We start from the raw sequence: 26,069 nt of genomic DNA, 5'->3' as shown, positions 1-26,069 counted from the left end.
TTTGCTGTCCTTGTGAAGCTCATGAAATGCCCCTTCGACAGGCTCCTTTCAAGCTGTGCCTGACCTCTGCCCACAGGTCTGTGTGGTGTAAAGCAGAGGTGTGGAGATGCCACAGGTATGTCAAGAGCAGAGTTCAGAGAAAAGAACAACAATAATACAGAAAAAGGAAGTTCAAACAACCCAGATTATGACCCAAGGAAAAGTGAGAAGACATGTGCATGAGGAGGCATTTTTAAAAAGTCTACAATATTCATCAAAAAGAATGGTAGCAAATAGAGAGTGGGATATTTTTATTCCAGCGGACAAGCTGCACAATCTGACGTCTCTGCATTTTAAACAAGTTACGTCTTGCAAGGAAGCCTACCTTGGGAAGCAATACCTTCACAGGGGCTGCTCAGTGGTGGTGGGAGCGGGTGCAGTTCTATTGCTTCAAAAGAGAGAGAGCATCCCTTCTGCTAGATTTAAGGCAGTTTTTAGAGTACTGGTGTTCTTCTTTGCTCTGTTTCTGAGAGGCTCCCCTGTGCCAGTCGTATCCCATTCACCAACCATCCCTTCCATGGGTTTCACTTCTTCCTCAGGTGAAATACTACTGTACTGGTGAGCACCCGAGTGGCCAGCGTGCAAATAACAGCGGTGGACACTTCACCGAAGTGAATTCGAAGCAAGCCCAGCCTGGTGCCGCTATTGCTGAGAAGTCCCACTGGGGTGGCCCTGTCAGATAACCTGCATGTTTCACAGTCCACCGGAAGTGTCAGGGGGAAAGTATATTCATTGGACTTATGTTAAAAGTCAGGTGATTTCACTAAACATTGACATTAATGCTTCATGGCTTTAAGACAGATTCATATTGCTAATGGAATTTCGTAGCAGTAACTTACAGGGAGAGTTATTGCTCTCAAATCTACTGTAGTACACAGTTCAGACTATCAGCCCTTCTTATATTGTTCAAATTCATGAAAATAGACAAGTAAACATGAAACAGTCCTATTAAGGGGTCAGGGCACCTCCTGAGGAACAACGATGTCTTTGGAGATGTTTTATGCCAACTTGTGGCTCACCCTGTGTTTGGGGGGCTTTACTTAAATTAATTAGTTTTATTTTATTCCAGAAAAGGAAAGCAGTGTTTCTTCTCAGAATAAAACCTTGACAGGGCAGGAGCCCGAGAAGCAGCCCACCTAGGAAAATACAGCCCACTATCTGAATCACTGAACGAACTCCCATGCTAAGGATTTTCCCTGTCAATTGTGGACCCAGTGACCCCACGTCATCTGCATTCTCTCCAGTAGCCTCTTGCTGTGACATGAAATTTAAAAATGACAAATGGGCTCTGTTCTCTGAAACACAGATGTCAGTGTCTCCAGGTCTCAGGGCAATCATCTCCTCTGCTCTTCGCCCATGCTGAAACACCGCTGTCTGTCCCCACTACCTGTTCACCATCAGCTACTATTCATGCCTGTATCCTACAGTCTGTACCATTTGGTGCCTGAAAGCTACCCCACCCCCATACACTGTACATAAGCATCACATATGTTCTTTCTACAAATTGTTGTACAGATGCCATTTAATCAGTTCAAATTTGGAAGCTACATCTTCAAGGTCTGAGAGCTCATCCCCCCCATGTTTCCCCCTTTACATGTTTTCTTATAAGACATACAGCTTAATCAATTAACAAACTAAACAGCTTATATACTGGCAATATATTACAGATGGGTTTATGTCAGAGTAATAGATCATGTGAAATGGACCATGTGGTACCCCAGTGCATGATGTCTTGGGAGAGCCCTGAGGACACTGACAGGAGCATCTCTAAGTAGAGCTGCCTGAATACAGACACATGCGGATCTGTATCTACATCCATCTGACTAGGCCAAAGGAGCAGGTAGATGCGAGATAGAGACACACACATGCTGGATGGGACCACTGCACACCTTGTCATGCCATTTGGAAGGGCAGGTACAGTTTGCTGTTTCTGCAGCCATTTAAAATACACTTTATGGAAAAGGCTTCTCTAATTTGTGTTTGATTTGCTCTCTGTGGTAAGCATCATTGGAAGGAGACCAAAGCAAGAGCAACTAGAAGTTAAATATGTTTGAGCTGAGCTACGATACAGAACTTTGGAGAAGAAGCAGGCTAAAAGACTGGTTTCCATTGTAGGCTTGGATTCTCTCCCTTGGTGATTTCTCAATGTGTGTCTACGTGCATGTGCGTCTTTGTGTGCACGTCTGTGTGTGTGTGTGTGTGTGTGTGTGTGTGCGCGCGCACGCGTTTGTGTGTGTTCCATCCCCTCATCTCCTGAAGAATGCTGGGTTTCGCAAGCAGGCGGCTAGTCACCTGCAACAACCCAGGGGTCCCGCTGAGGCTTCCAAGCTGCTGTCAGTGTCGGACGCCAGGGTCTGGTCTGTGGACATGGAGGAGATGTCATTGACAGACGAAGATGGAGGGAGACTCTCGCTGCTGTTCACTGCTGCACCTGTGCTAAGAAAATGAAAACCAACATGACTAAATCTGGAACCAGACCCCACCGAGCACCATTCAGAGGTCTGGATGGGTGCGGACAAGAGGGAATTCATTCCACACACACAGTCGTAGGGTCATGGGTACGGGAACTGGGTCACATTGTGAAAATCAAGATGAAACACTGCAGGGTCCCTGGTTACAGGCTACTCACAGACTAGCATGGGGCTATCAGATCTCATCCTGTATTAGCAAAGCAGTATCTGCAATGCGGCTTCAACACACACACACACACAGCACCCCTAGCCCCAACCCCAGTTCCTCCATTTATTACAATATAATTACCCTTGTGTGATAGCCCGAGGCTTTTACATTTTTAAATAGCCATCCAGACTATAGAGAGAATGGGGAGCTGAAAGCACGGCATTATAGAGAAGATGAATAAACGAAGTCCCTTAATATGATAATCTGACCCTCTCTTTTTTAAGTACCACGTTTTGTTTTATTTTATTTCATTTTTATGAATTTAGGACAGGGTGTACAGGGCCTCATTGTGTAGGTGGGACTCATAGTGATTCTCCTGTTTTCAGCCTCCCAAGTGTTGGGATTACAGGCACATGCCACCTCGTCCAGTCTCAGTCGCCATCTCAGCGCACCCCGGGGTAGGGGCTGGCACAGCATGCTGGGAATGGAACCCCAGCAGCTGCGCTCTGCCAAAGCAGGCGCTTTAGTCTGCTGAGCTATCTGGGTGGCCCGGACCCTGCTTGTTTTTACTGCTGGAAGTTTTTAGACAAATTCACATATGGGACTGACTCTAAACATAGATATGGATAAACATAGGAGAAATCTGAATTACTTGGACACTACAGCTCTAGAAAACGGGAGGTATATCATGCAAACATTATTAGTCAATAATAATATCAAGGGGACCGGGGAGATGGCTCAGTGGAATAAGCGCTTCCCTGGCAAGCGCAAGGACCTGAGTTCAATCCCTGGTTCCACCAAAAAAAAAAAAAAAATAATAATAATAATAATAATAATAATAATAATATCAAATTTAAAATTTACATTGAAAAGCAAAATAGGACTTTTGACAAAAGTTACAAAAATATAGATGTCAGAGCATAACTTTCAATTATGTGTTTGTGCTTCAGCAAGTTTGATTACTGGGCTCTCCAAATGACTGAATTATCAACTTAGATTAACTTAGAAAACTCTTTTATTTATTGGCTCTGTGGAAACATAACAATGGTGAAATTCTGAGAAGAAGCATATTCAGTTAAAAACTTGCTGAGTTACAACAGCTTGGAGAAGGAAAAGATGAACTAAAGGCACCGTAAAATGTAATTACACCCTGGCTCACTGGAATGGCCCATTCCCTTTTTCTGTGATCTTTATAGCTAGACAATATCAGTGATAAAATATGTCTTTGTGAAATAGCTTGCTGATGAAAATGTCTGCAGCATAATTACCTAGCAAGACATTAGGAACCCTCACTAAATTTGTATCAGATCTGAGAAAATACAGTATGCAAGGTTGATTCAGTAAAAAAGAAATTAAGTCCAAGATAACAATCGTGTTATCACATAGTCCTAACAAACTAGTAAATAAAACTAAACAAGGAAGTGGAGGGGCCCACACATTCCTTGCGCCTGAAGTGGGCATTTCTTGCCCATGGAGCAAACATGATGGAAATTTAACCAAAACCAAGGAGATCTCGATGCTTAATCGAAGACACATCACAATGATGCTACCTGTATTAAGGTTTCCCTTGTTGATTATAAATCTATTTATTTAAGTAATGAGCAATTTGTAAAACTAAGATAATATGTCTTGATTCTCAAATTAATGCTTGAGACTATTACACTTGTGATATATTTTCTTCTCATCTTGGTACTAGGAAGTTTCTCTGGTTTTGATCATTTTATAGGTTTTCACTTGCATCCCAATATTCTCATATACAGAAAATCTTAGGCATCCTTCATGTTTTTATTCTCAATACCTCCTAAACATCTCCAGATAATTTTGTGCTGGAAATTATATTCAGGGCCCTTACATGGAATGACATCGTGACTTTTTTGTTTCTTATTTTGAGATAAGATCTCAAGATCTAAGCGACCCAGGCAAGGCTTGAATTTGAGAGCCTCCTGCCTCAGCATCGCAGAGTACTGAAATTGCAGGGCTATACCACCACCTCTAGCTCCAGAAGAGTTGTTGTTGTTTTTTTGTTTGTTTGTTTTTTGCAGAACCAGGGATTGAACTCAGACCCTTGTGCTTGCCAGGGAAGCACTTATTCAGAAGAGATTTTTAATGCCTCATTATATTGTATAAATAACTATTGTCATTATCAAAATAATATTAACCTATCTGGCTTCACCTTATTTCAACTTTACATAAGTATGTTCCATAGAGAAATGGTGCAGAGCTAGCTAGAAATGGTGCTGACTCCTGATGACAGATAACCTTTGGTCCCCATATACAGTGCAAGTTTCCCACTGGTTTCCCCAGCTATGGATTAAATTATACCAATATCTTTCAGATTATTTCACAAATTCTGAGATCTAATCATTTGGCATCATTAAAACAGGCTCCTTAGAATTCTCTTCAGTTTTTCCACGTCCTTATTAAAAGGTAAAGATTAAGCTTGGACGCAAGACCCTAATAAATGCCTGATGAATCACACTTCCCCAGAGGGAGGCTGCGCTTGTCTTACTGTGCATTTCTCCCCAGATGATATATTTTCTTATAAACAGCTTTCAAGTCAATATGTTGCAGCTCAGATTTGTTTCTAACTTGAGAACATGAAATCACGCTCATCCATCCTTTTTGTAACTGCCGTTTAAAGATGTGTCACATCCTATATACTTTATAAATTTAATTTGTAAAACTTGAGTTTTTTAGTATATTCAGAGTTGCAGAGCCATAACACCCCACAATCAACCTTGCAGTATGCTTATTACCCCCAAAAGGAATGAAGCTGGGTACTTCTTGCCTGTCCACCAGCCCCAGCGAGGCTCAGCAACATTTTGTCTCTAGAATCTGCCAAACATGGGTATTTCATATTAGTGGAAGTGTACAAAATGAGATCCATCATGACTGGTTTCTCTCACAAAGCATAGCGTGCTTACGGTTCACCCATGCCATGACATGGATTTCATTCCTTTGTACAGAGGAAGAATAATCCATCATTTGGATGTATTGACTTTGGTTTACCTGTGGTATTAGTTGGAGAGCATTTGGTGAACACTTGGGCTATACTTTGTACCCACTCGGCACAACATTTTTATGAATTTTTATATATAAGGTTTGTATAGACATGTTTTCATTTCTCTTGTGTATATAACAAAGAATGGAATTGTTGGGTCACAGAATAATTCTATGGATAATTCTCCTCGAGTCCATTCAATTTGAGGAACTGCCAAACTGTTTTTGAAAGTGGGTGCACAAGATTACATCCTGATCAGAAGGTTTGAAACTGAAATTTCACCACTCTCATGCTTCTTACCACCTTTAAATTACTGTAGCCATTCCAGTGAGTGTGAAGTGGTGTCTCACCGTGGCTTGATTCAGGTTTGCCTGATAGCTAACAGTGTTGAGTGTCTCTTAAAGAGTTCACTGAATTTTGAATCTTCTTTCTAGAAAGGTTATTCCAAGTCTTTGGTCATTTTTAAGTAGGTAAGTTTTAAAAAAAAAAAAAAAACTGAATTGTAAAAGCACTTTGTATTTTTGTGATGTATCCCTTTAAGCTATAAGACTGGCCAGTGTTTTACTACCATGGATTGTCCTTTTGCTTCTTAAAGGTGTCTTTGAAGCACAAGCATTGAATTTTAATTATTCACTACACAGATCAGATTCATAGTGATCCTTCCTGTTTTTCAGCCTCCAAAGTGCTGGTATTATAGGTGTGCGCCACCACGCCCAGTCTTAATCTCTGTCTCAGCACATCCTAGGGGCAAGGCTGGCAAGTTAGGCTGGGGCTCAAACCCCTGGGCCCTGCACCTGCCTAAGCAGGTGCTTTAGTCCGCTGATCTATCTGGCCAGCCCTAGTTTTGATGGTGCCAAATTTATCTAATTGTTCTTTTGTCCATTGTGTTCCTCAGGTCACATTTAAGAAATCATTTCCTAACCCAAGATCCTGATGCTTGAATCCCATGTTTTCACCTGGGAATTTTATAATGCTAGTTCTTATACTGCAGTTTATGAGCCATTTTGAGCTCCTTCTTGCCTGGGGTGAGGTCCAACTTCATTCTTCTTCAAGTGGAAGAAGTTCAGCTTCCCCACTGTTTATTGAGAAGACTATTTTCCCTGTAAAGTCATCTTGACATAGTTATCAAAAATCAATTGGTAACAAAAATATAGATCTATTTTTGGACTCTCAATTCCATTCCATTGTTCTCAATCTGGATATCCTGGATAATGATGTCAAAAATTCCTGCTTTCTGACATAAGTAGCATGATATCTTGAATATGTGTCTTTGCTGTAACACTGGATATCAGTGGTGTGAAACCCCTAACTCTATCTCCTTCAAAATGTTTTTTAACTACTCCATGTGACTTCAGCTTTGGCCTGCATTTTGAGACAAGATTTCTGCAAAAAAGACAGTCAATATTTTTGTATTATATTTGATTTATAAGTCAGTTTGGGTGAGTATGGACATTTTCACCATATTGACTATTCCAAGTCATGAACAATGGAATACCTATCCATTTACTTAGGTCTTCTTTAACTTCATTAATTAACATTGATTAAACAGTGTTTTGTAATTTCCAGAGTACAAATTCTGCACTTCTGTTAAAGTTATTCCTAATGTTTTCTGTTTTTCCTGGTTTTTGACATAGTTGAAAATGGAATTGCTTTGGTTCATTGCTAGTAAATAGAATTATAACCAGATTATTTGAACAAGAAGTCTCATTGGCAGTGGGCTGAAAGTCAAATAGATCAAATGACACTACACTGTCTTGGCCAAGGCAAATCCTCATTTTTCTTATGTCCATCACCTGGTTCTCAGCAATCCTTGTGCTGTGTCAGAAGGCTCTTGCCTCCTGCTTTATCAATATTGAATGTAAATTTAGCATTAGCCCTCACTTATCTAAATTTGGAATCTATCAAATGTTTATGGAAAACATGCATTTCTAGTGTTTCATGGACTACTGTATCTGATTTTTATACCAGAACTGAAAACATACCACAGCGATGTATGTGCACACATGTTTATATAATTTGTCATAGCCAAATCTTGGAAACAAACCACATGCCCATGAGCTGAGGAATAGATAAAAAGTATATGGTCTTTTTATACAGTTGAGTATTACTCAGCTATAAAAATGATAAACTCAAGGCTTTTATAGGTAAATGGATGTAAGTAGAGACTATACTAATAAAATAAATCAGACCTGCATGTGTAAACAGTACATTGTCTCCCTGGTGTAAGAACCTGATGGAGTAAATAAAATCTAAAAGGTTCAATAGATATTATGAAAGCAAAGCAAACTATTCAAAGGGGAGGGACAACTGGGATGAGAGAAAAGAGAAAAGAAGGGAAAAATATTATGTATATACACAGGATAGCTTGGATAACTGCTGATTTCTACTGGTCTGTTGAAAGGAATAGTTGATGGCTAATTCTTTTTCTTCTTTTTATTTTTTTCTGACCTGTTTGCCATGCTTCTCTCTGGTAGTCTGAACAACTAATTTGAAGAAAACAATATGCAATGTAACAACCACTGTTGGAGTCCTGTCATTATGTTTAGTGAAATTCTGTATCATTTCTGATTTTTTAAGCTATTTCTCATTCTCTTTAAAAAAATTGAGAGATCTTTTCTTTCCCATGCTTCCTCTATAAAAAGCATCATGCCGTCTCCTTGCCTTACAGGAGTGGTTCCTCTGCGGTGCTAGGAAGGGAGAATGGAGGGCACTGCCTGTGTGTTGGTGGCTTCTTGTAGTGAACTGTTAGCATCCTTTTACAGTTCTGCATTCAGTGGTGTCACACTGCCAGCTTGCAATTGGTCACAGTGAGAATATTCACACCACAGAAATGGTGTCACTGATCAGCTAGCTGTCATTTAGAGATGATTGCTAAGGATTAATGATCTTACCATTTTCCGATGAATAAGTTTTGATTGGCACTCCCTTCATTATCATATTACAGTAAGTGGCTGCAATCACTTGTAGCTTTAATATGACCCATTCAAGTTCCACACAGGCAACGATCAAGTTTAGCAAACTGAAAACATGAGCACAAGTGAAAGAGACAGGACAGGACTGCCATAAGTTTGAGGCCAGTCTGGACTATATAATGAGTTCAAGGTCACCCTGGGCTACATAGTGAGAGCTTGTTTCAAAAAAAAAAAAAAAAAGAAGAAGAAGAAGTGCTAAGAATCCCTTTAGAAAAAGGAACAGAACAGAAACCTTGGTTTCACATTACTTTATTGTCAAGAAATTTGTGAAAAATCTCTTGAGCAGAATTGAGCCAGACTGAATGTGATTATAACTTCCACTCCAGGATGCCCAACAACGTGACAATTTTCCCTTCTTTCTTTATTACACAGAAGGAACCAGTGGAGAGATGTATGCTGCAATATGTTTTGCTGTCAATAAGCAAGGCCCACTTTCAATGACAATGACATTTAAAGGAGCTAAGAATACTAATAGGGTTGCAAATGATGGATATTAGCTATTTTCTATTTTACTTTTACACAGCATAATTTGAAAAATGAAATAACTTATACTAATGGAATTTCCAAGCTAAAAGTTATTTAACAAAAAATATTCTCTGTTATTAGGAGAAATAAAAGGAAATTATTTTTCATGACAATCCCCTCCACAACAACCACTACCAACCAAAAGATATATGCAAAAAATGAAAAGAAACGAAAATCAAAGAAGGATATTCATTTCTTTCTATAAAATCTTGAGCCTCCTAACATGTCTGGGCTTGATGATTTTTAGCAAAAAATAAATACAAATCATTGAATGAAATGAGTGACTCTAGCTGGGAGAGGTCTCCTCCCACAGTGGGGAACACTGCCCACACTGGAAAGGAGGGAGTCTGTACTAAAACACCTGGACAAATTTACCTTTCATTTAAAGATTTTTTAAAAATCTCTGTCCAACATGTGCTAAGCATCTTTGTCTCAGTGAGTCACTGCTACCCAAGGGAGCTTTATTTTGACACGGAATAGAGGTGGGAGACAGACAGAGAATCACAAAATTAGATGACCCACTATGTTTGTTTCAGCTTTAGCTTTATATAACAATTGCCTCCAGAGGAAAATTAATTTCTGTTTACAGACTACTATTCCTGCAGCAGTCTTTACAAATCAATTCAGGAAGCAAACAGCTAGGCTATTTAAAAAAAAACACACACACATAAATTGCTGTACAAGTGAAATCAGATGGCAGAAATGAGTAAAAATTATTTGTTTAGGACTGTATCTGAAGTTTAGATGTATTCTTATTCATATACGACAATTCCATCAATGAATTTCAAAACTATAAGTAACTCAGAAAATGTGCATTTAATCTCCTATTTATATTTTTAAGGCATCCTTACAACAGACTTGGGGATTTAGGTCATCTTGTCCCTGAGGAATTGCATTAACTCACCCCTTGCTAGGGGATTATCACTGAGTATAAGAGAATCCATATTGCAAGACAATTTCATCCTAGCTCTTCAAACTATAAAGTATGGTATGTAGACCTTAATGGGGAAAGTTGAGTATAATGAAAATGCAAAAAAGCAACTTTTCAGAAGATGTTTTAGAAATTGCTTTTTCTTTCTAGCAGTTTACTGCATACACACTAATATAGTGATGCACCAATAAAAATTTAACAAGCGACTCTCCAGGGGGAAGATGTCCTGATTTGCAGGGTCTGCCAAGTTTCATGTTGTAAACTTCCCTAGCTCCTTGAGGCTATCAACATGAGGGCCATAAAATCACTCTGGGAAGAGATGTACACAATTGCTTCTCTAGAGATACAAGAAATGGCTCTACCACTCAGCTGCTCTACAGCCTCAGCATGACGTGAATAAAGGAAGATACATCACAGATGAATATGTCACATAGATACACATCACCTGTGATCTGTCAGAATTGAGTCATGGATCATTGTCCTTTAAAATCATGTAGTGAAAAATTAACTCTGCAATCACTTTAATTATGAATTGGTTAAATCAGTCAAATCTATACTTGTATATACATATGATACATAATCTCTCACTGTCATATATAAGATATATTCATATGGTACATAATCTCTCACTGTTATCAGTCATTGCCATGATTAAAAAGAAGTAAAGACTTCTTTCTTAGGTAGACCTTAACTGATGTATTTTGAAATAATCATGAACACTGAAGGAAACAGGCCTGTAAATAATCATAAATGTATATTGCCAAAGTGAATGAATTGAAAAGTCATGTGAAGGCAGCAAGCCACTGTGGGAGGCATGGACAAATGTCAAAGATGACAATTCCTGGAATTAACACTGGACCTACTTAGACTCATGGCAAATAATAGGGTGACTAAATAGTTGTAATCATCATCCAAGAACTTACTGAGTTGTGTACTCCATTAAAACTATTATCCTGTCTTGAAGTCTGTTTTTGGAATAGCACCAAGAGACATGCTGAGAGAGGAACTGAGTGGTTAGTTTCTAGTGAATAAACATTTATTGAGCTATTATTACTACAGGGTATGGCACTGCAGAGTGTGCAAAGATGAATGGGCACAATCTTCTCAGTGAACTTACAATCAGTAGGGGGTAGTAATACAAGAGGTCCAATATTTTAAGCACAAGGACTAGTAGAAAATTTAAAAGGATCCTATTCTTAGGGAAGATATGCAAAGTCTTTTGGAACAAGGTATTATTGAAAAGAAATGAAGCAATGATAATCTGAACTGAAGATTGATAAATAGTTTCTGTTAAAATGGGTTCCATCCCAGTATAAAATATTGTCATCTTTTCCTTGATGCTAGTATTTCAGTTTCTTTACAGTTATACATTTTTTTCTGATTATTATAGGAATCCTTAACACAAGGAATCATTCTGGATGGATGTTGAATCTTTCTGTCTTTTCAGTTTGTTTGTTTTTTTTAAATCAGCAGTAGAGAAAGCATATAGAGAATTTAGAAACAATTTCTGCAGAATCAATCCAAACGGTAGAAAGAGTAATGAAGGTGGGCAAAGTGGAAGACAATGCCAGTGTACCCTTTGCCTTTCTAAGTGTTATAGACAGTTATGACAAATACAATATCGTAGCTAGTCAGACAAGCCTTTGCCCTTGAAGGAGCCAGTGCAGAACCCACCTCACAACTGTGGGAGAGACAGGCACCTCAGCTGTGGGCCAGATCTCAAGACAAAAGACAAAACAAATGCAGCCACATAACTCCCTAAGGATGGACATTGGGGACTGATATCAAAAGAGGCACCAATCACCTTGAGAAAGCCAGGAAGACTCAATATCCCAATCCCTACAAAAAGCCCCTGTTCTGTATTTATGTCCACTTGCTATATGATTTGTTTCCCCATTTGATTCCAATTTAATGGATTTTACCTGAGCAAATAGACTCATAATCTTATTGGTTGGCCGTAATAATATTCCACCTCATGCCCACCTTGCAAGTTCCCATTTTGCCCACCTTGGACCCACCTCATGTTGTGGACTTGCTCTATAAAAATTCCTAGAAAAGCAGGTTCCTTGTCTTCCTACTTGGGACTTCTTTATTCTTTCTCTGAGACAGAAACTTTTCTTCCACCAACAAATATATTCTGCTCTTAACTTTCATTGTGCTTAAAATTCTTTGATTTTAGAGAACACAAACTCATAGCAGACATAAAACAGGTTGGGAGTTTCTTTGCCCTATGTCATGAAGAAAACTTGGGGTAGAACTGAACATTGCCTTAAGTCTTCTGGGGAGAAGGACATGTGGTAAGTACATCTGTCTGGGTGTCAGGCTGCCTGTGGGCACAAACTAGTGGTCCATGTAATACTATTGGTGTGAGTAATTGATTATACCCTTTTCCCTATGACAATTGACAATGAATGGGAAATACTTTTCATGAAAGTTAGACATACAAATCTGTTTGTTCTAGTCATTTGCAGGTTACACTCTTGGTGGCAAAAGCTGAGTGTAATTTAAAGGTGAAAATAAACTATGTTTTCTCAAATGCTTTATATTCAAGACATGCATCTTTCTGGCAAAAGCAGATCACTCAGGTTGCTTGCATGTGACTGACGGTCCTAACTTTTCTGGAGCTCTTTCTTGTTATCTGTGCCCTGCTCACCTTGGGTTGAGCAGTTTGCACTCAACACACCCTTCTACCAATGTGTTTCTGTCTCCAAACCTGCAGTGTGGTGGTGTATGCCATAAGCCCAGTACTTTGGAGGTGGAGGCAGGAGGATCACCATGAGTTTTAGGCCAGCCTGGGCTTCATAGTGAATTCAAAGCCACCTGAACTACATAGCAAGGCCATGTCTCAAAATAAACACACACCCAAAACCCCAATAAATAAACACAATTAAAAGGAGTCTGTGACAATAAACTGAACCCATGAACTACAATAAAACTTTCTTCCTTTAGGTTGCATATGTCAAGTATGTTGTTCCAATACAGGAAAGGGTGACAAGCACACAGCACATGTGGTAGAGGCTTCAACTTGGTCACACCATCTTGGGAAGAGTTTGGTGAGAATGGATGTGGGTAAAGAGTGGAGCTGGAGGGATTCCTGAGCTCTCCACTACCTGGTGGCCAGCAGGGCCTTGTGTCTCTGTTTTATGAATAGCATTTATGCTTGGAGAACCCATGTCAACAATTCTTTAGAATGTGTTGCTGTCTTTAAGTCAGTCCTAAGAGAACTGTTGTGCTGGATCATTATAATCAGAATAATCAGAATAAACGCACTAAATATCAGAACAAACAAAATGAAAACCATGGGGAAGCAATCACATGGTCCTTACTTACACATTCAGTAAGTAACATTACTGCTTGCCACCCCTCCCAGAAGTCCAAGACATACCCAAGTACTGGTTTATTGGTTATTCACTGGGAGTGGGTACCTGAAGGAGAAGGTTGTCCTTTTACTACGCCATTTTTAGTCTTTTCTTCTGAATTCATTACTTCCTTGTAAATAAGTTCTGCAAAAAACAGTTATGTGTTACTATCTACAGCAAATGTTTCTTAATCTACAGAGAAATTAAATCATAGCAAGCAACAATATTTTGATGGGGTTGAGTAGATCAGAATCAACTGAGATCCCTTATTCCTCTATTTCTATTTTATAGAAATAGCAAAAGTTTCTCCTTAATAAAGCAGTGAATAAATGAATGTATGAAAGATACACATTTTTTTTTCAATCCTCAGTGGTGGGCACTTCTGATGTAGTCTCACGTTATTTACCAATAAATTTTTATAATCTTTTTTGAGCACCCATTTTTTTGAACACTCACACCTCGAGCTGCACAATGGCTTACAACATTAGATCATTACCAGGCCTTACATCTTTCATCTGACATCATTTTTCTTTCAGGTTCCTGTCTTAGATTTGAAAATCTAAACAGACCTAAAACACAGCATTCTAAAAATCTGTTTTATTCATTCCCAAATTGGCATCCATTTTTGTCTTTCTCATTGCTAACATTAAAAAGTTGATCTTCGGTTCTTTAAAATTTTTCCTTTTAGCTAAAAATTATTCGGCCCTCCTCATTCTTGCTTTGTGGCAGCCTGAGACTCATGTGACCATCAACCCTTCTGCACTCTTCTTTCTCCAGTTTAGTCTATGCCTTCATCAGATGACGGCTGTATTGCCCTCTTACCTATTTAGGAACCCCTGCAAACTGCTTTATTCTTTTTTTTTCTTTCTTTTTTTTAAAAAAAAACTGCTTTATTCTTGATTAGGTCAAAGCAAACCGTTTCCTTCCAGCTGCATTCTCAATGATTTACTTTTTGCATTCCTTGAGTTTTCCATCTTCACTAGCAGGGTACCTTGCCCAAGGAAGTCTTTTTATTCCTCCTGGAAGTTTTGCTTGCTCAAAAACCATTTGTCTTCCTCTTATGGACCTTATCTGGTATTTTACTGTATTTCTTTTCACAATTTGTATTAATTTATCCAAGGTAGCTAAGTTTGCCTTCCTTCAAATTCTGCATTTATGTTTCTCCCCACTTTGATCTCATTGCTTCGTATCTTCCCACTAGGGTTTCTTATATTACTCTACTCTGCAGTTATTTCTATTAGTTTAATAGTGCTTGGCAAGTCTGAGTTGCCCTTCTGTCTTGTTTCAACCTAGGTATACTTCTGAAGATATAACATGATTTTGGAGAAATTTCTATGGAAAAAAGGAGTAAAGAATTCACTGTCTCCTTTTATTAACTGCAGGAGAAATAAGACACTTAGGAGCACTTATTTTCTATTTAAGCTCTCAAATCTTACAGTCAGTAAATGAATATATTCCTCCCTCTAAAATCTAAAAACATTTTAATTTTATGTTTTATGTAAAATTTTTGCTTATCAGCAGGGAAATTTAATTTTAAAATTTTGAGTTGAAGCTTGCCCTCCACAACAACAAAGACTTTGATAATCAGTACTATCTGCAAAGATGTAAATAATTAATTTAATTAATTCCTTTCATTAATGCATTAATGCAATTCTGTCATCAGTATGAAAAGATAGATGAAGTTTTAGGAACTTTGAAAATGGTACAAAAGAACAATTTAAAAATCTTTCCATGTATTTTTTATAAGAAAAGTTCTTGGAGTACTTTCTGTATGAAAAGCATAGGATATAGAAGGGTCAGATACTTTCTATGGTCTGAGTTTTAATAAAGTAAAAAACAAATATGTGTATGAGCAGTGGAATCACCTTTCCATTCTTCAATGGTATGTTCTCTTTCATCCAGCTGTTTGTCATATATCTGAGGTGGAGGCTACAGAATAAAAACAAATAAAAATTTTTGTAAGTAAAAATAACCTACACGTGATTAAACTCTTAACAATACATGGGAATATTTCAGTATCATTGCTTTTGGTGCTGCCCACAACCATATAAATATAGAGTAGTGATATGAACTCAGAAGTTGAAGTTCCCACACACACTGGTGGAAGACTTACTTGTATCACAATAAAATGCTGCCGAATAAATATGGGTAACAGGTCCCACCCTGGGAGCCTACACCGCCTGGGTTAGAGTCCAGAGCTCAGCTACTGGTGGCTGAACTTGAAAACTATTACCGAACACCTGAGGACAAGATCACAGAGGCCACTCTTTCCACCTCTCACCTGCCCTACAACAGTTCCTACTAAAACTCTTTCAGAATGATAAGATCTTTTTCATTTTTAGACCTTCTCCAAAGAACACTCATCATGATTCTCAATAGACCATGGTACCAGTCCTCATTATAAAGAACACTGTGATTATTGATATTTTAGTTCTCTTGAATCATCATGAAATACCTTTATATGGGTATTTGCATTATACTTATGTGGGCTATATTTAAGTGGTTTCAATATGTATCCTTTCCTCTAGCTGGTTATAGAAGGAGCTCGATGTGAATTCCTCAGAGTTCCCTAGATTACCCCTGTCTGGGAGAAATGAAAGGACAGAACCTTTGGTCTGATGTACTTAGTCAATATTCCCCTTCCTATGTGGGGTTTGGATATGGAGAAAGAGGTATCCACAATCTGTACATCTTCAAAGACAAATGTACACAACTAAACTCCCTAGTCTCATTTTCTTAGTATTTTGACATGGAGAGGTTGGTCCAATTTAAGCCAGTCCATATTGAAAAGAAGACATTCTCTCCAAAAATCACATCACCGTGAGGCTGAGAAAAATGGGACAGGATAACTATTCAATGTATACTAGACTGAGTGCAAAAGAGGAAAGAAAAACTGATCCCCTGAGATGGAGGAGCCTGGAACTCATTATCCAACACTTCAAATGCTTCATGGGAAAGTAAAAGGTTTACTCAGTCAGTGATTCTGCCTGCTAGGATGTGGGTACTTCAGAGAGGGATACAGCAAGGGAGGCTTTGGGGACACTTCAAAAACACTTCTGGCTTCGCAGCACTTCTTTTCTGCATTCACAATCTCTGGAAGCCATGAATTTCTCCTAGTCCTGCACCCTGGGCAGTTCACATCCTGCAGAAGTGCCCGGGTGTGATAGAAGGAGACAATCGGGCTGGGGGAGGCAAGCTGGCACAAAGCTGAGGCGCTGGGAAGGGGCCACTGCCAGGCAGACCATCCTGTAGCAACCATGGTTGGTCCTGGGGCGAAAGGCCTTAAACATCCCTCCTGCTCAGATGTGGCCAGCTGAGCAGCACTGGCTCCTCAGCGACAGTCAGCACAGTGACAACTAAGCAAAGGAGCCCTTCTTCCAACCCAGCACCACTGTGAGGACACACAAGCACTGGCTAGACAAAGGTGAGGACATTGGAAGCAGTCGCTGGCCCTTGGACCTGACTTAGGAAGAGTGCTGCACCCCAAACTGTAAAGAAGCCCCAAATTGTAGGAATGGTATGATTTCATGAGTGAACAAGTAAAAGATAGATATTCTTGAAAACTTATAAAGCCATAATCAAAGTCAGCTGTTGCAAGGTCAAAGTCTGGCTGGCCAAATGGGCTGCCAAGTGGCAGGCTTCCTGCTGCCCCAGCCCATGCACGCTGCTGTAGTTAGGATCTGCTCATGTGGCCGCGTCCAGGCTCCTTCCAGGAGGCCCCACAGCCCTGTGCTTTGGGGCATCGATTTCTTCTAACAGCAGATCCTGATTGTCTAAGAGGATCCCACAGGACTGGCTTTCTCATGTACCAGATTTTTCCATTCAAGTTTCAAAATTAAATACAATTCCAGAGTACAGCCACTGCCAAAGCTCATCGGAGCCATTTTCTACTTGCAACAAAGCTATTCTGAGCTGGTTTTCCTTGGCACATCAGCACACAGCTGTTGCTCATGTATGAAGCAAAAAGTCCACAGACCAACCCCAAGCTGCAGAGAGAAGGCAAAGTGATGGGGCCAGGACTCTCTCCTTCAGTGACTGCAGAGACATCTTTGAAACACATGTTTATAGTTATTATTAGTGCAGGTCCCCTGCAAATGAGCTGTATGTTCAGGTTTGCTTTTGTTGGGTTTGGATTTAGAAGGAGAGGAGACAAATGTCACCTGCTGGGTAAGGGTAACTCCACATAAATACATCTTCTGCAAGGCAGTATAGGGCAGTAACAGAGCAAGAATCCAAAAAGTGAAGTCACAGTACACACACACACACACACACACACACACACACACACTTGCACATGTGTGCATAGCAATCATGAATGTGTGATGATCTATAGCGCTCTTTGGCTCCATCTGCTAAGAACAGTTCTGTCTGATTGTCCAGATTTTCTATTTCCCCATCCTATTAAACAGTACAAATTCTGTTTTGCTAGGTTGCAATGTAAATATAAAAGAAAGGAAGATGGGGGACAAAGCAAAATGGTAATGAACAAAGAACTATCAGGCTTTGAGACCTTCATCTACTCTTTAAGAGGCTCGAGATATTTTTGTATTATTTTTGAAGATTTGATTTCTACTCTCTTTGTTGAAAGTCCTGCAGAAATTAAACCATGCACTCATATATGGATAGCATAAATAATAACAATGTGACTGGCATGTATTTTGTACAATGACATTGTGTATACATGTTCAAACTGGATTAAATAATATGAACAAACAGATAATCACTATGAGTTAGAAGATATTCAACTTTATTAATTTATTACATTTAATAATCCAATAAAAATCTTAGGCACCTAGCATGTGCTAAATCTATACTTGGATTGAATGATGACAACAGAAATCAGAAAGAAGGGGTAGAGAGATGCTGTACGATCTATAAAAAAATATTTAAAAATCCAACTAGGGAATGGGAAGTGAAAAAGGACAGAAGATATACAGTATGCAAGAATAATTAATAGGTTTAATAAATAAAACTAACATAAATTGGATTTTTAATGAATTATATACAATGAGAGAGAAAAACGACTTCTGCTTTATATGCTGAGTGCCTGGACAGATAATGGTGTTAGTGGACTCCTCTAAAGAAACAGAACACAGAATGAAATGAGGTTGGTAGAGAGAGAAGCCTGAGGCTATGTGAGCAGGGTTGTTTATTTGAAAATTAAGGGGATGATCTGAATCCAGACAAGTGCTCTTGGGTAGAGGCTTGCAGATGTGCAAATATCAGTAAGAATTTGTTGAACCATAACAAAGGAAGAGGGCGGGAGAGAAATTATAGGGGCCATGGGGGGCCTGACAAATACCAGAGTTTAAAAACAGTCTGGGAACGGTAGACCCATCACCCCCACATAAAGAAATGCATATAAAATGAGAATACTGCAATCAGATGTTGGCCAAGTGGCAGGACATTTAAAAAGAAGAATTAATGAACAGTCTTGTGGCAGAGAAACTACTGAAGACATTGGCTTTCGTGGCACCAGTAAGGCAGAGAGCCTTCTACTGTCTAACATTGCTGTCATGTCCTCACCCTATCTGACTTCAAAATGTATGATAGACTAACAATATCCAAAACAGCAGGGCATTCACATTACAAAACAGACTGGCCTACGGATCAGCATAGAGAGCCTAGAAACAACGTATTTATGGTCAAGTGTTTTTGACAAAGATGCCAAGAACAAATGATGAAGAAAGAGTTCTCTTCAACTTATCAACATGCAAGAAGGAAGGAATTAGATTGTTCCCACATATCCTGTATAAATATCTACTCACAATGAATTTAAAACTTAAATATATGACCTGAAGTTTAAAAGTACTAGAAGAAACACAAGGAAAAGTTCCATGACATTGATCTGCTCTAAAAGAAATACATGATGCTCAGAAAAACAAATAGAGCGTGATCTCGCATGTGCAATGTAACAGACATTCAGCTCATTCAAGTAGAAAGTACAGAACTGGCTGCTGAGAGCTAGACAGTGAGACTCAGAGAGATGCTGATATTCCTTGTTTAATGGCCTACTGGGTTCAACAACTGTTTGGACTCTTTTATATGCAGTTCTGTACATCTTGTTTACAGGGCCTTCATATCTTTTTGTTACAGTAATCTTCTTTACACAGTACTGTAATTTTTGTTGATTATACTACGCAGTATATATACAGTACAATACTGTACTTTTATGTTGGTATGCCTTACAGTACTGCATGTATGAGCAATGCAAATAAAAGCAGAGGTATCAAGTTAGAGTACTTTTGACAATTTCTTCATTCTGAATATTGCAATGGATATATGATACACAGATCCTCATTTAGTTATGAATTCAGTGACCTATTCGAGGAATCACTACTCAGTCATTAGCTAGGAATGTTTGGGTTGGCCAAAGGATACAAAGTTTCAGTTAGAAGGACTATGTTCCAGAGCTATTGGAAAACATGGTGAACACAGTTAATAATGTATTGATCACTGAAAATACCAAAAGGATGCAATCCAGTTGTTTTTACTACACAGAAAAAGAGATGATGTGATACAACGGACATGTTAATCAGCTCTGTCTAGCCATGTCACCCCACGTGTGCGTATCTCGCATCCTGTACACAATAAATATAGGCAAATTTTATTCATTAAGATTTTTAAGTCTGAGGAGTTGAAATCATGTACTTGGAGAGTAGGGGAGCTAATAACATTGGTTTTCTCTGTTAACTAACCTGATTAATGCTTCTTTCTAAACTGTCTTACACAGAATTCCCAGAGGAAATCCTGTGAATGTGATTCATACGCAAGTGACCGTTTGCAGCAGCGCTGGGCTGGGTGGGGGTGGGCATAGGAAGCCTTGCCAGCTCTGTGGGTGTGGGTGTTCAGGGCTGGGAGAGCAGCGGGGGGAGCCTCCCACCCAAGATCTGATTCCACCCTCCATCCTCAGGTTGGAGCAGCAAGAGAAGACTCCCTATGGTTGAGAGAGATGCCCGGTTCAGGATTACATGTGCTCGTGCTGAGATGTCCACTTAAATTCCAGTGGTGCTTAGATTACACATCTAGAACTCAGGGACAATGGATACAGATCTGAGTCATTTATGGCTCTTAAATTAAGGCTGTGGCGGGCGATGTGATGCCCAGGGAGAAAAGGCTTTGGGGAAAAAGTGAGTCCCTGACAGCCTCAATTCTAAAGGCGGAGAAAACAACAGAGCTCCAGGCTTAGAGGCTGAGGAGAACAGAGTGCAGAGTCCACAGGAGGTCAAGGGACAAGGGGTGGGATGGAGACAGGGCCAGCCCGTGTGAGCACAGAGAGGCACGAGATGCAGACTGGGTTCCCACTTGGCTCCTTGAACGCCGCTGGTAATGTTAGAGAAAGCGCTGGCAAGATTTGAGAATGATGTAATTATGAATGAGCAAGGATTTGGATACAAAGGCAGAAGGCATTTCTGCTGCTAAAGTGAGAAATGTAATAACATTCAGCATTTAGTCTTTGTTCCTGGAAGCCAAAGAGGCAGGAGCATGTTGCTTGTGTGACATAATCACCACCAGAAACCAAAAGGCAGAATGCCTCGGGGGGGGGGTGGGGAGACACACGCAGAAAAGCAAGACGTCGCACGCACACTCTCTCACACACATACACCATGTGTACTACGGAATACTGCATCCTGGCATTTTCTGGATTTTGTGTAACTGACTCTGTAACAACACTGTCATTTTTCTCCTCCATTTTTCTGAAGCTGATTTCATATATTCTGTCGTTTAAACTTTGTAACAATCTTTCTCTTGTGATGTGGAACAGAAAGCAAAGACTCCCTATGACGGGGCGAGAGATCCATGTCAGGATTAATAGTTCTGAGGAGTACAGAAAGGTGAAATGATTGTGTTTGTGTGCGAAGACAATACTTAAACTCGAATCTGTCTGATTTTCCCCCATGGGCAAATATGGCTTGCAATTCTTATTAATTTAATCCATTGATAAATGTCTTTAAGAAATTACTTGGTGTTAAGGTTTAGATCTGGGATGCCCCCCAAAAGCCTGGGGCTGCCAGGAAGGTGGCTGCACCATGGCGGGATGCCCTCATCCGTCCACTGGTGAACACATAGCCAACTGGCTGTTGGGTAGCAGGGCCAGGTGAGATGTGGTGGGTCACTGAGGCATGACTACAGGGTGGTCTCGCTCAGGGTCTCCTCCCTTTGCTCATCTTCCTGGTCACCAGACCTGAGCAACGCCTCCCACCCAGCTCTCCTGCCTCTCTGTTTCTTCCTAGAGTCCTGCAGACCATGTATGAACCCAGACCTCGAAACTGGACACCGAAATAACTTTCCTTTTAAGTTGCAGGGGTTGGATATTATGTTCAGCAATGAGAAAGAAGTGACTAAGATACTTAGGAAAACAAGTCAACACAGGATAGCGGGAAGGAAAGTTAATGCTACCTCCATCTCTCAGGGAAAGGACACAGGAAAAGTTATTAATTAGTGTTAGAGGTGTAACCTCCACTCTCCTCACACAGGGCTAAGTGCACTGTATTGTCATACTGCCACCTTGTGGTTGCAGTAAAGAACACATTAAACAAAATGTACTAGAGGCGAAGCTGCAGAACAAAATCATCTGGGATCTTCACAAATACTGATGCCTGGAAACAACTCATTTCAGGCTGGGTGAGAGGCCAGGGCACTGGAATACTTCAGAATGTGCCAGGTGGCTATGATGCACAGCCAAGTTTACGCTCTCTGCTCTAACTATTTAGGCAAGCATAAAAATAATTTGTCACTTGCCAAATACGCTTCATTTATGCACATGCAAGAGAAAACATTGGAGAGAAAGTGACTGTGTCTCTATCTTCAGTGACATCTGTTTCTCAGTTGAACAAAACAATTTCTGTACAATTTAAAGAACAGAACACAGAGACGTGGAGCTCGTACTCAAAGTGAACTCAACTCTGTGTCTCTCAGTCAAGCGCAGCTGTGTGCACAGCGAGTGAGGAGAATCGAGCCACAGATCTGAACAAGTCACCTATTCTGGAAAGAACCATGGAAAGCACGTGACTCAGAGCACCGTGGACCCTGCTTCCAGAGAGGCAGGGCTCGGGCGGGTCACTCACTGCGGTGAAACTGTGACATATACAGCTTTGTTCAGGGGAAAACTCACTCTAAGTGCAGAACACACACCATGCTGGGTAATTCAACACATGTCTCTTGAGAACACGTGATGCGCAAAGCAGCATTGAGCTGCAGCACCTCGCTTCACGAATGCGATGCTTTCCACATTTCTGGCTGCAAATCAAGTTGGATAAGCACTGAATCAAATTAAGTGGTTAGGGTCCATGTTGACCTTAGGTGGAAATTTGATTTAGATCTTGTCCAGTTCAATGTGTGGCCTAAACTGTGGAGAAAGTTGATTTCATAAGCCGAGGTACCACTGCAATATGTTATACACAGAAAACACAAAATAATGTGTTATATAAAGATAAAGCTTGAGAGTTGCTTGAGGAAATCATAGCACTAAGTGACTGGGAGAACTTGTAAAAGCTAGCAACGCAGATTTTAATTATAATGTGAAATGAATGCAATTCTAAAGCTTGATTAAGTACTACTCCTGTGGTTTGATAAGGAATTTAAATTCAGTTTTGCCCAATTTTCATTCTTGGTTCTCTCAGATTCTAGTTCACAGCATTTATACTATCAAAAGATGATGTCTTAGAAATGGGAATTCCTTTTACTACTCCATGGATAGTAATTTTTCCTGTGGTTCTTTAATAGAGAAAGGTTCAGTATTTGTGCCACCAATCACCCAGTGTGCAAGTCATAAGTTTTACTTTTTAAAAGCCATTCAACATGTTTTTATTAACCAACTGCAATACGTTTTTAATCACCCTGAGTTCCATCTCTTTACTCACCTTCTCTTCCACCCTCCTGCAGCATCTTTAGCCCAACCACCATTTCTGCTAGCGAAATGTCAGGTCTGCGCCTTCACCTTCCCAACACCCTTCTGCCTTTCCTCTACTCTAGTTCTAGTTTGCAAAGAGAATAAGATCTGGAAATTCCAATCTGATTGCACATTTCTGTTTGCTGCGGAATGGCTTCCTTTAATCCTAGTGTAGAGTTATGATCGCTAATATTGCTTAGAAGCCCCTGCCTTGCCTGGTCCCTGCCTATGGGCCCCAGATGATTTCTCACTGCTACAGTCTCCACTGAATTAGCCTCAAATGCCTGCAGTTCTCCCAGCTTCCTCCTGACCCCAGGGTGTGTCTGGTCCCCTTCATTCTGCTCCCTTTCCCTGTTTGCATAATTCCTTCTCTAACCTTCTTGCATCCTTTTAGATGCTAGTCCTGCCAAGGACTCTTCTGCAACCCATGTTATTTTTTTCTTTGTAATTTCATTATACAGTAAGTTTAAAATTGGACTGCGTATCACTCAATATTTGCCTGTCTTCTCATTAGACTGTGGTGCTCTAGGCAGCTGAGTTAGATAGAAATATTATAGGCAGTCAGACAGGGCCAGGCCCTCAAGGAGACAATATGGGAGCCAAGGTGACTTTGCAACTTGAAAGAGACAGACACTCCCACTTTGGGCCACACCTCAAGACAAAAAAGTGAACAAATTACAGCCACATACTTCCCTAGGGATGGGCATCAGGGATTGATATTCTAAATAGGTATCAATCACCTTGAAAGAGCCCAAATGAGTCACTAGCCCAACCTCCAACAGGAAGAGACCCTGTCCCATATTCATGCCCCCTTGCTACATGACTCCCTTCCCTATTTGATCCTGGATTTAATCAGTTTTAGCTGAGCAAAGGTGCTTGTAAATCTCTTGGTTGACCATAGCTTTGTCCCACCTCATGCCCACCTAAGTGAGTTCCCATGTCTTCTCCACCACTTTAGACCCGCTTCACCACATGATTTTACTCTATAAAAGTCCCTGGAAGAAACAGCTTCTTGGGGACAACTTGCTCAGGCCTCCCTTCTGTCCCTCTTTTGGACAGAAGCTTTCTTTCCTTCAATAAATATATTCTGTTTTTACCCTCCATTTGTTTCTAAAATTCATTCTTTGGTTTTAGAGAGCATGAACTCTTCCCAGGTAACTTGCCTGTTGGGAGTTTCATTTTTCCCCTGTATCAGTGGGACAATAATGGAGGACAAAGACTACACTGCCATTTGCCAGCATCTAGTATGGTTCTTCATCCATAGGAAACATTTGACATACAGAATAAATGCATAAAGAACCATCACTGTGCTAGAAATGTAGCATCTGTGTATTTGGGAGGAATCTGTCAGTTAAAAGACGAGATAATGTGTTTGACATTACATGATTTTAAGAACCACTGACTCCAGCTTAATGGCCACTCTGGTCACAGCTCTAGTATCCATTAACACCATAAGCCTTGGTGTCTCCAATTGTAAACATACAGTCCTTCATCCAACAAATACTGATTATATGGCAGCAAAGGTCCTGACTGATGGCATGCTACTAAGGCCAATCCGAAGTTTGGTAGTTAGGACAAAGCAATGGCTCTTTCTTTGTGGCTCTTTAATTCTAATGGCTGAGACTTAACAACAAAAAGATATACAACTTCCAAGTGTAACAAAATAGTAAGGAGATCATCTGAGCATCTGGAAGGAAGAATTTGCCAGGCAGAAAGAAGAAACTTTGGTACCAAAACCCACATGGAGGAGTTTACACGGCAGGGCCAGAAGAGCACAAGGAGGCCAGCGTACTGGAGGAAATAGGAAAAGATGAAGCTTGGAAAATAAAATCAGGAAAGTAGGTGGGTCAAATCAAGTAGAAAGATGTTTTGTACACTGTGGCCATGAAAATAGATTGGCTCATGATTACAGCATCCTATTAATGCAGTCATGAAGCATAAAAGATGAGAAACATATCAGAGGATGAAGGTTTTGCATTGAGTGTGTGCATGTGTGACTGTGTGTGACCGTGTGTGTGTATGAGTGTGTGTGTGTGTGTGTGTGGTGAGTGGAAACATAAAATACCTTTCTTAGGGGCCAGCTAGGTAGCCCAGCGGACTAAAGCGCCTGCTTTAGCAGAGCACAGTGGCCAGGGTTTGATCCCTGGACTATTGTGCTAGTCCCAACCCCAGGGTGCACTGAGACAGCTACTGAGACTGGGCATGGTGGCACACGCCTGTAATCCCAGTGCTTGGGAGCCTGAAAACAGGAGGATTGCTACGAGTTGGATCTGCATAGTGAGACCCTGTACCAAATATATAATAAATAAATAAATAAATATATACATATATACGTATGTACGTACGTACATACCTTTCTTAAGAAGGATTCTGAGAAAATCCAGAACAGCATTAAAATAAAGCATTGTAAGCTAAAATGAATACCTAGGGGCCTATCTAAGAAGCCTTGGAAGAGTGTTCGTGAGGAAATTTAGTGACCTGTTTCACATCGTAAAAGGAAAACTTTAGGCACCCAGAAGGGACAAGAATGGAGCTAGAGGCCGGGGAGATGGCTCAGTGGAATAAGTGCTTCCCTGGCAAGCGCAAGGGTCTGAGTTCAATCCCTGGCTCCAAAAAAAAAAAAAAAAAAAGAATGTTCACATTGGCCAAGCAATGGCCGTGACTCATCCACATGGCTGCACTGACAAAGGTTCTACAATCTGAGGTACAGGATCTCAGGATAAATCCTGAG

At 40.2% G+C, this 26,069-nt stretch overlaps 1 protein-coding gene across 5 annotated transcripts in view; it reads right to left on the bottom strand.

The window, feature by feature from the left end:
- Positions 1–1,165: 1,165 nt before the first annotated feature.
- The window catches only part of Mapk10 (mitogen-activated protein kinase 10), a 337,874-nt gene continuing 312,970 nt past the window's right edge, over positions 1,166–26,069 (bottom strand). For 3 of the 5 annotated variants that reach the window (XM_023712992.1, XM_023712993.1, XM_023712997.1), the window contains 3 exons: positions 15,312–15,375; positions 13,513–13,590; positions 1,166–2,470 (listed from right to left, as the gene is read on the bottom strand). In XM_023712992.1, coding sequence (XP_023568760.1) covers positions 2,328–2,470; positions 13,513–13,590; positions 15,312–15,375 — 285 coding nt within the window. In that variant the 3' untranslated portion in view covers positions 1,166–2,327. Of the gene's footprint in view, positions 2,476–13,512; positions 13,591–15,311; positions 15,376–26,069 lie in introns of all 5 variants that reach the window. The other 2 variants (XM_023712994.1, XM_023712995.1) reach the window with 1 other exon arrangement.

This window comes from Octodon degus, unplaced genomic scaffold (assembly GCF_000260255.1).
Source record: "Octodon degus isolate 3935 unplaced genomic scaffold, OctDeg1.0 scaffold00028, whole genome shotgun sequence".
Lineage (NCBI taxonomy): Eukaryota > Metazoa > Chordata > Mammalia > Rodentia > Octodontidae > Octodon > Octodon degus.
The sequence above is the reverse complement of the archived record's forward strand: the minus strand, read 5'-3'. Positions and strand labels throughout refer to the sequence as shown.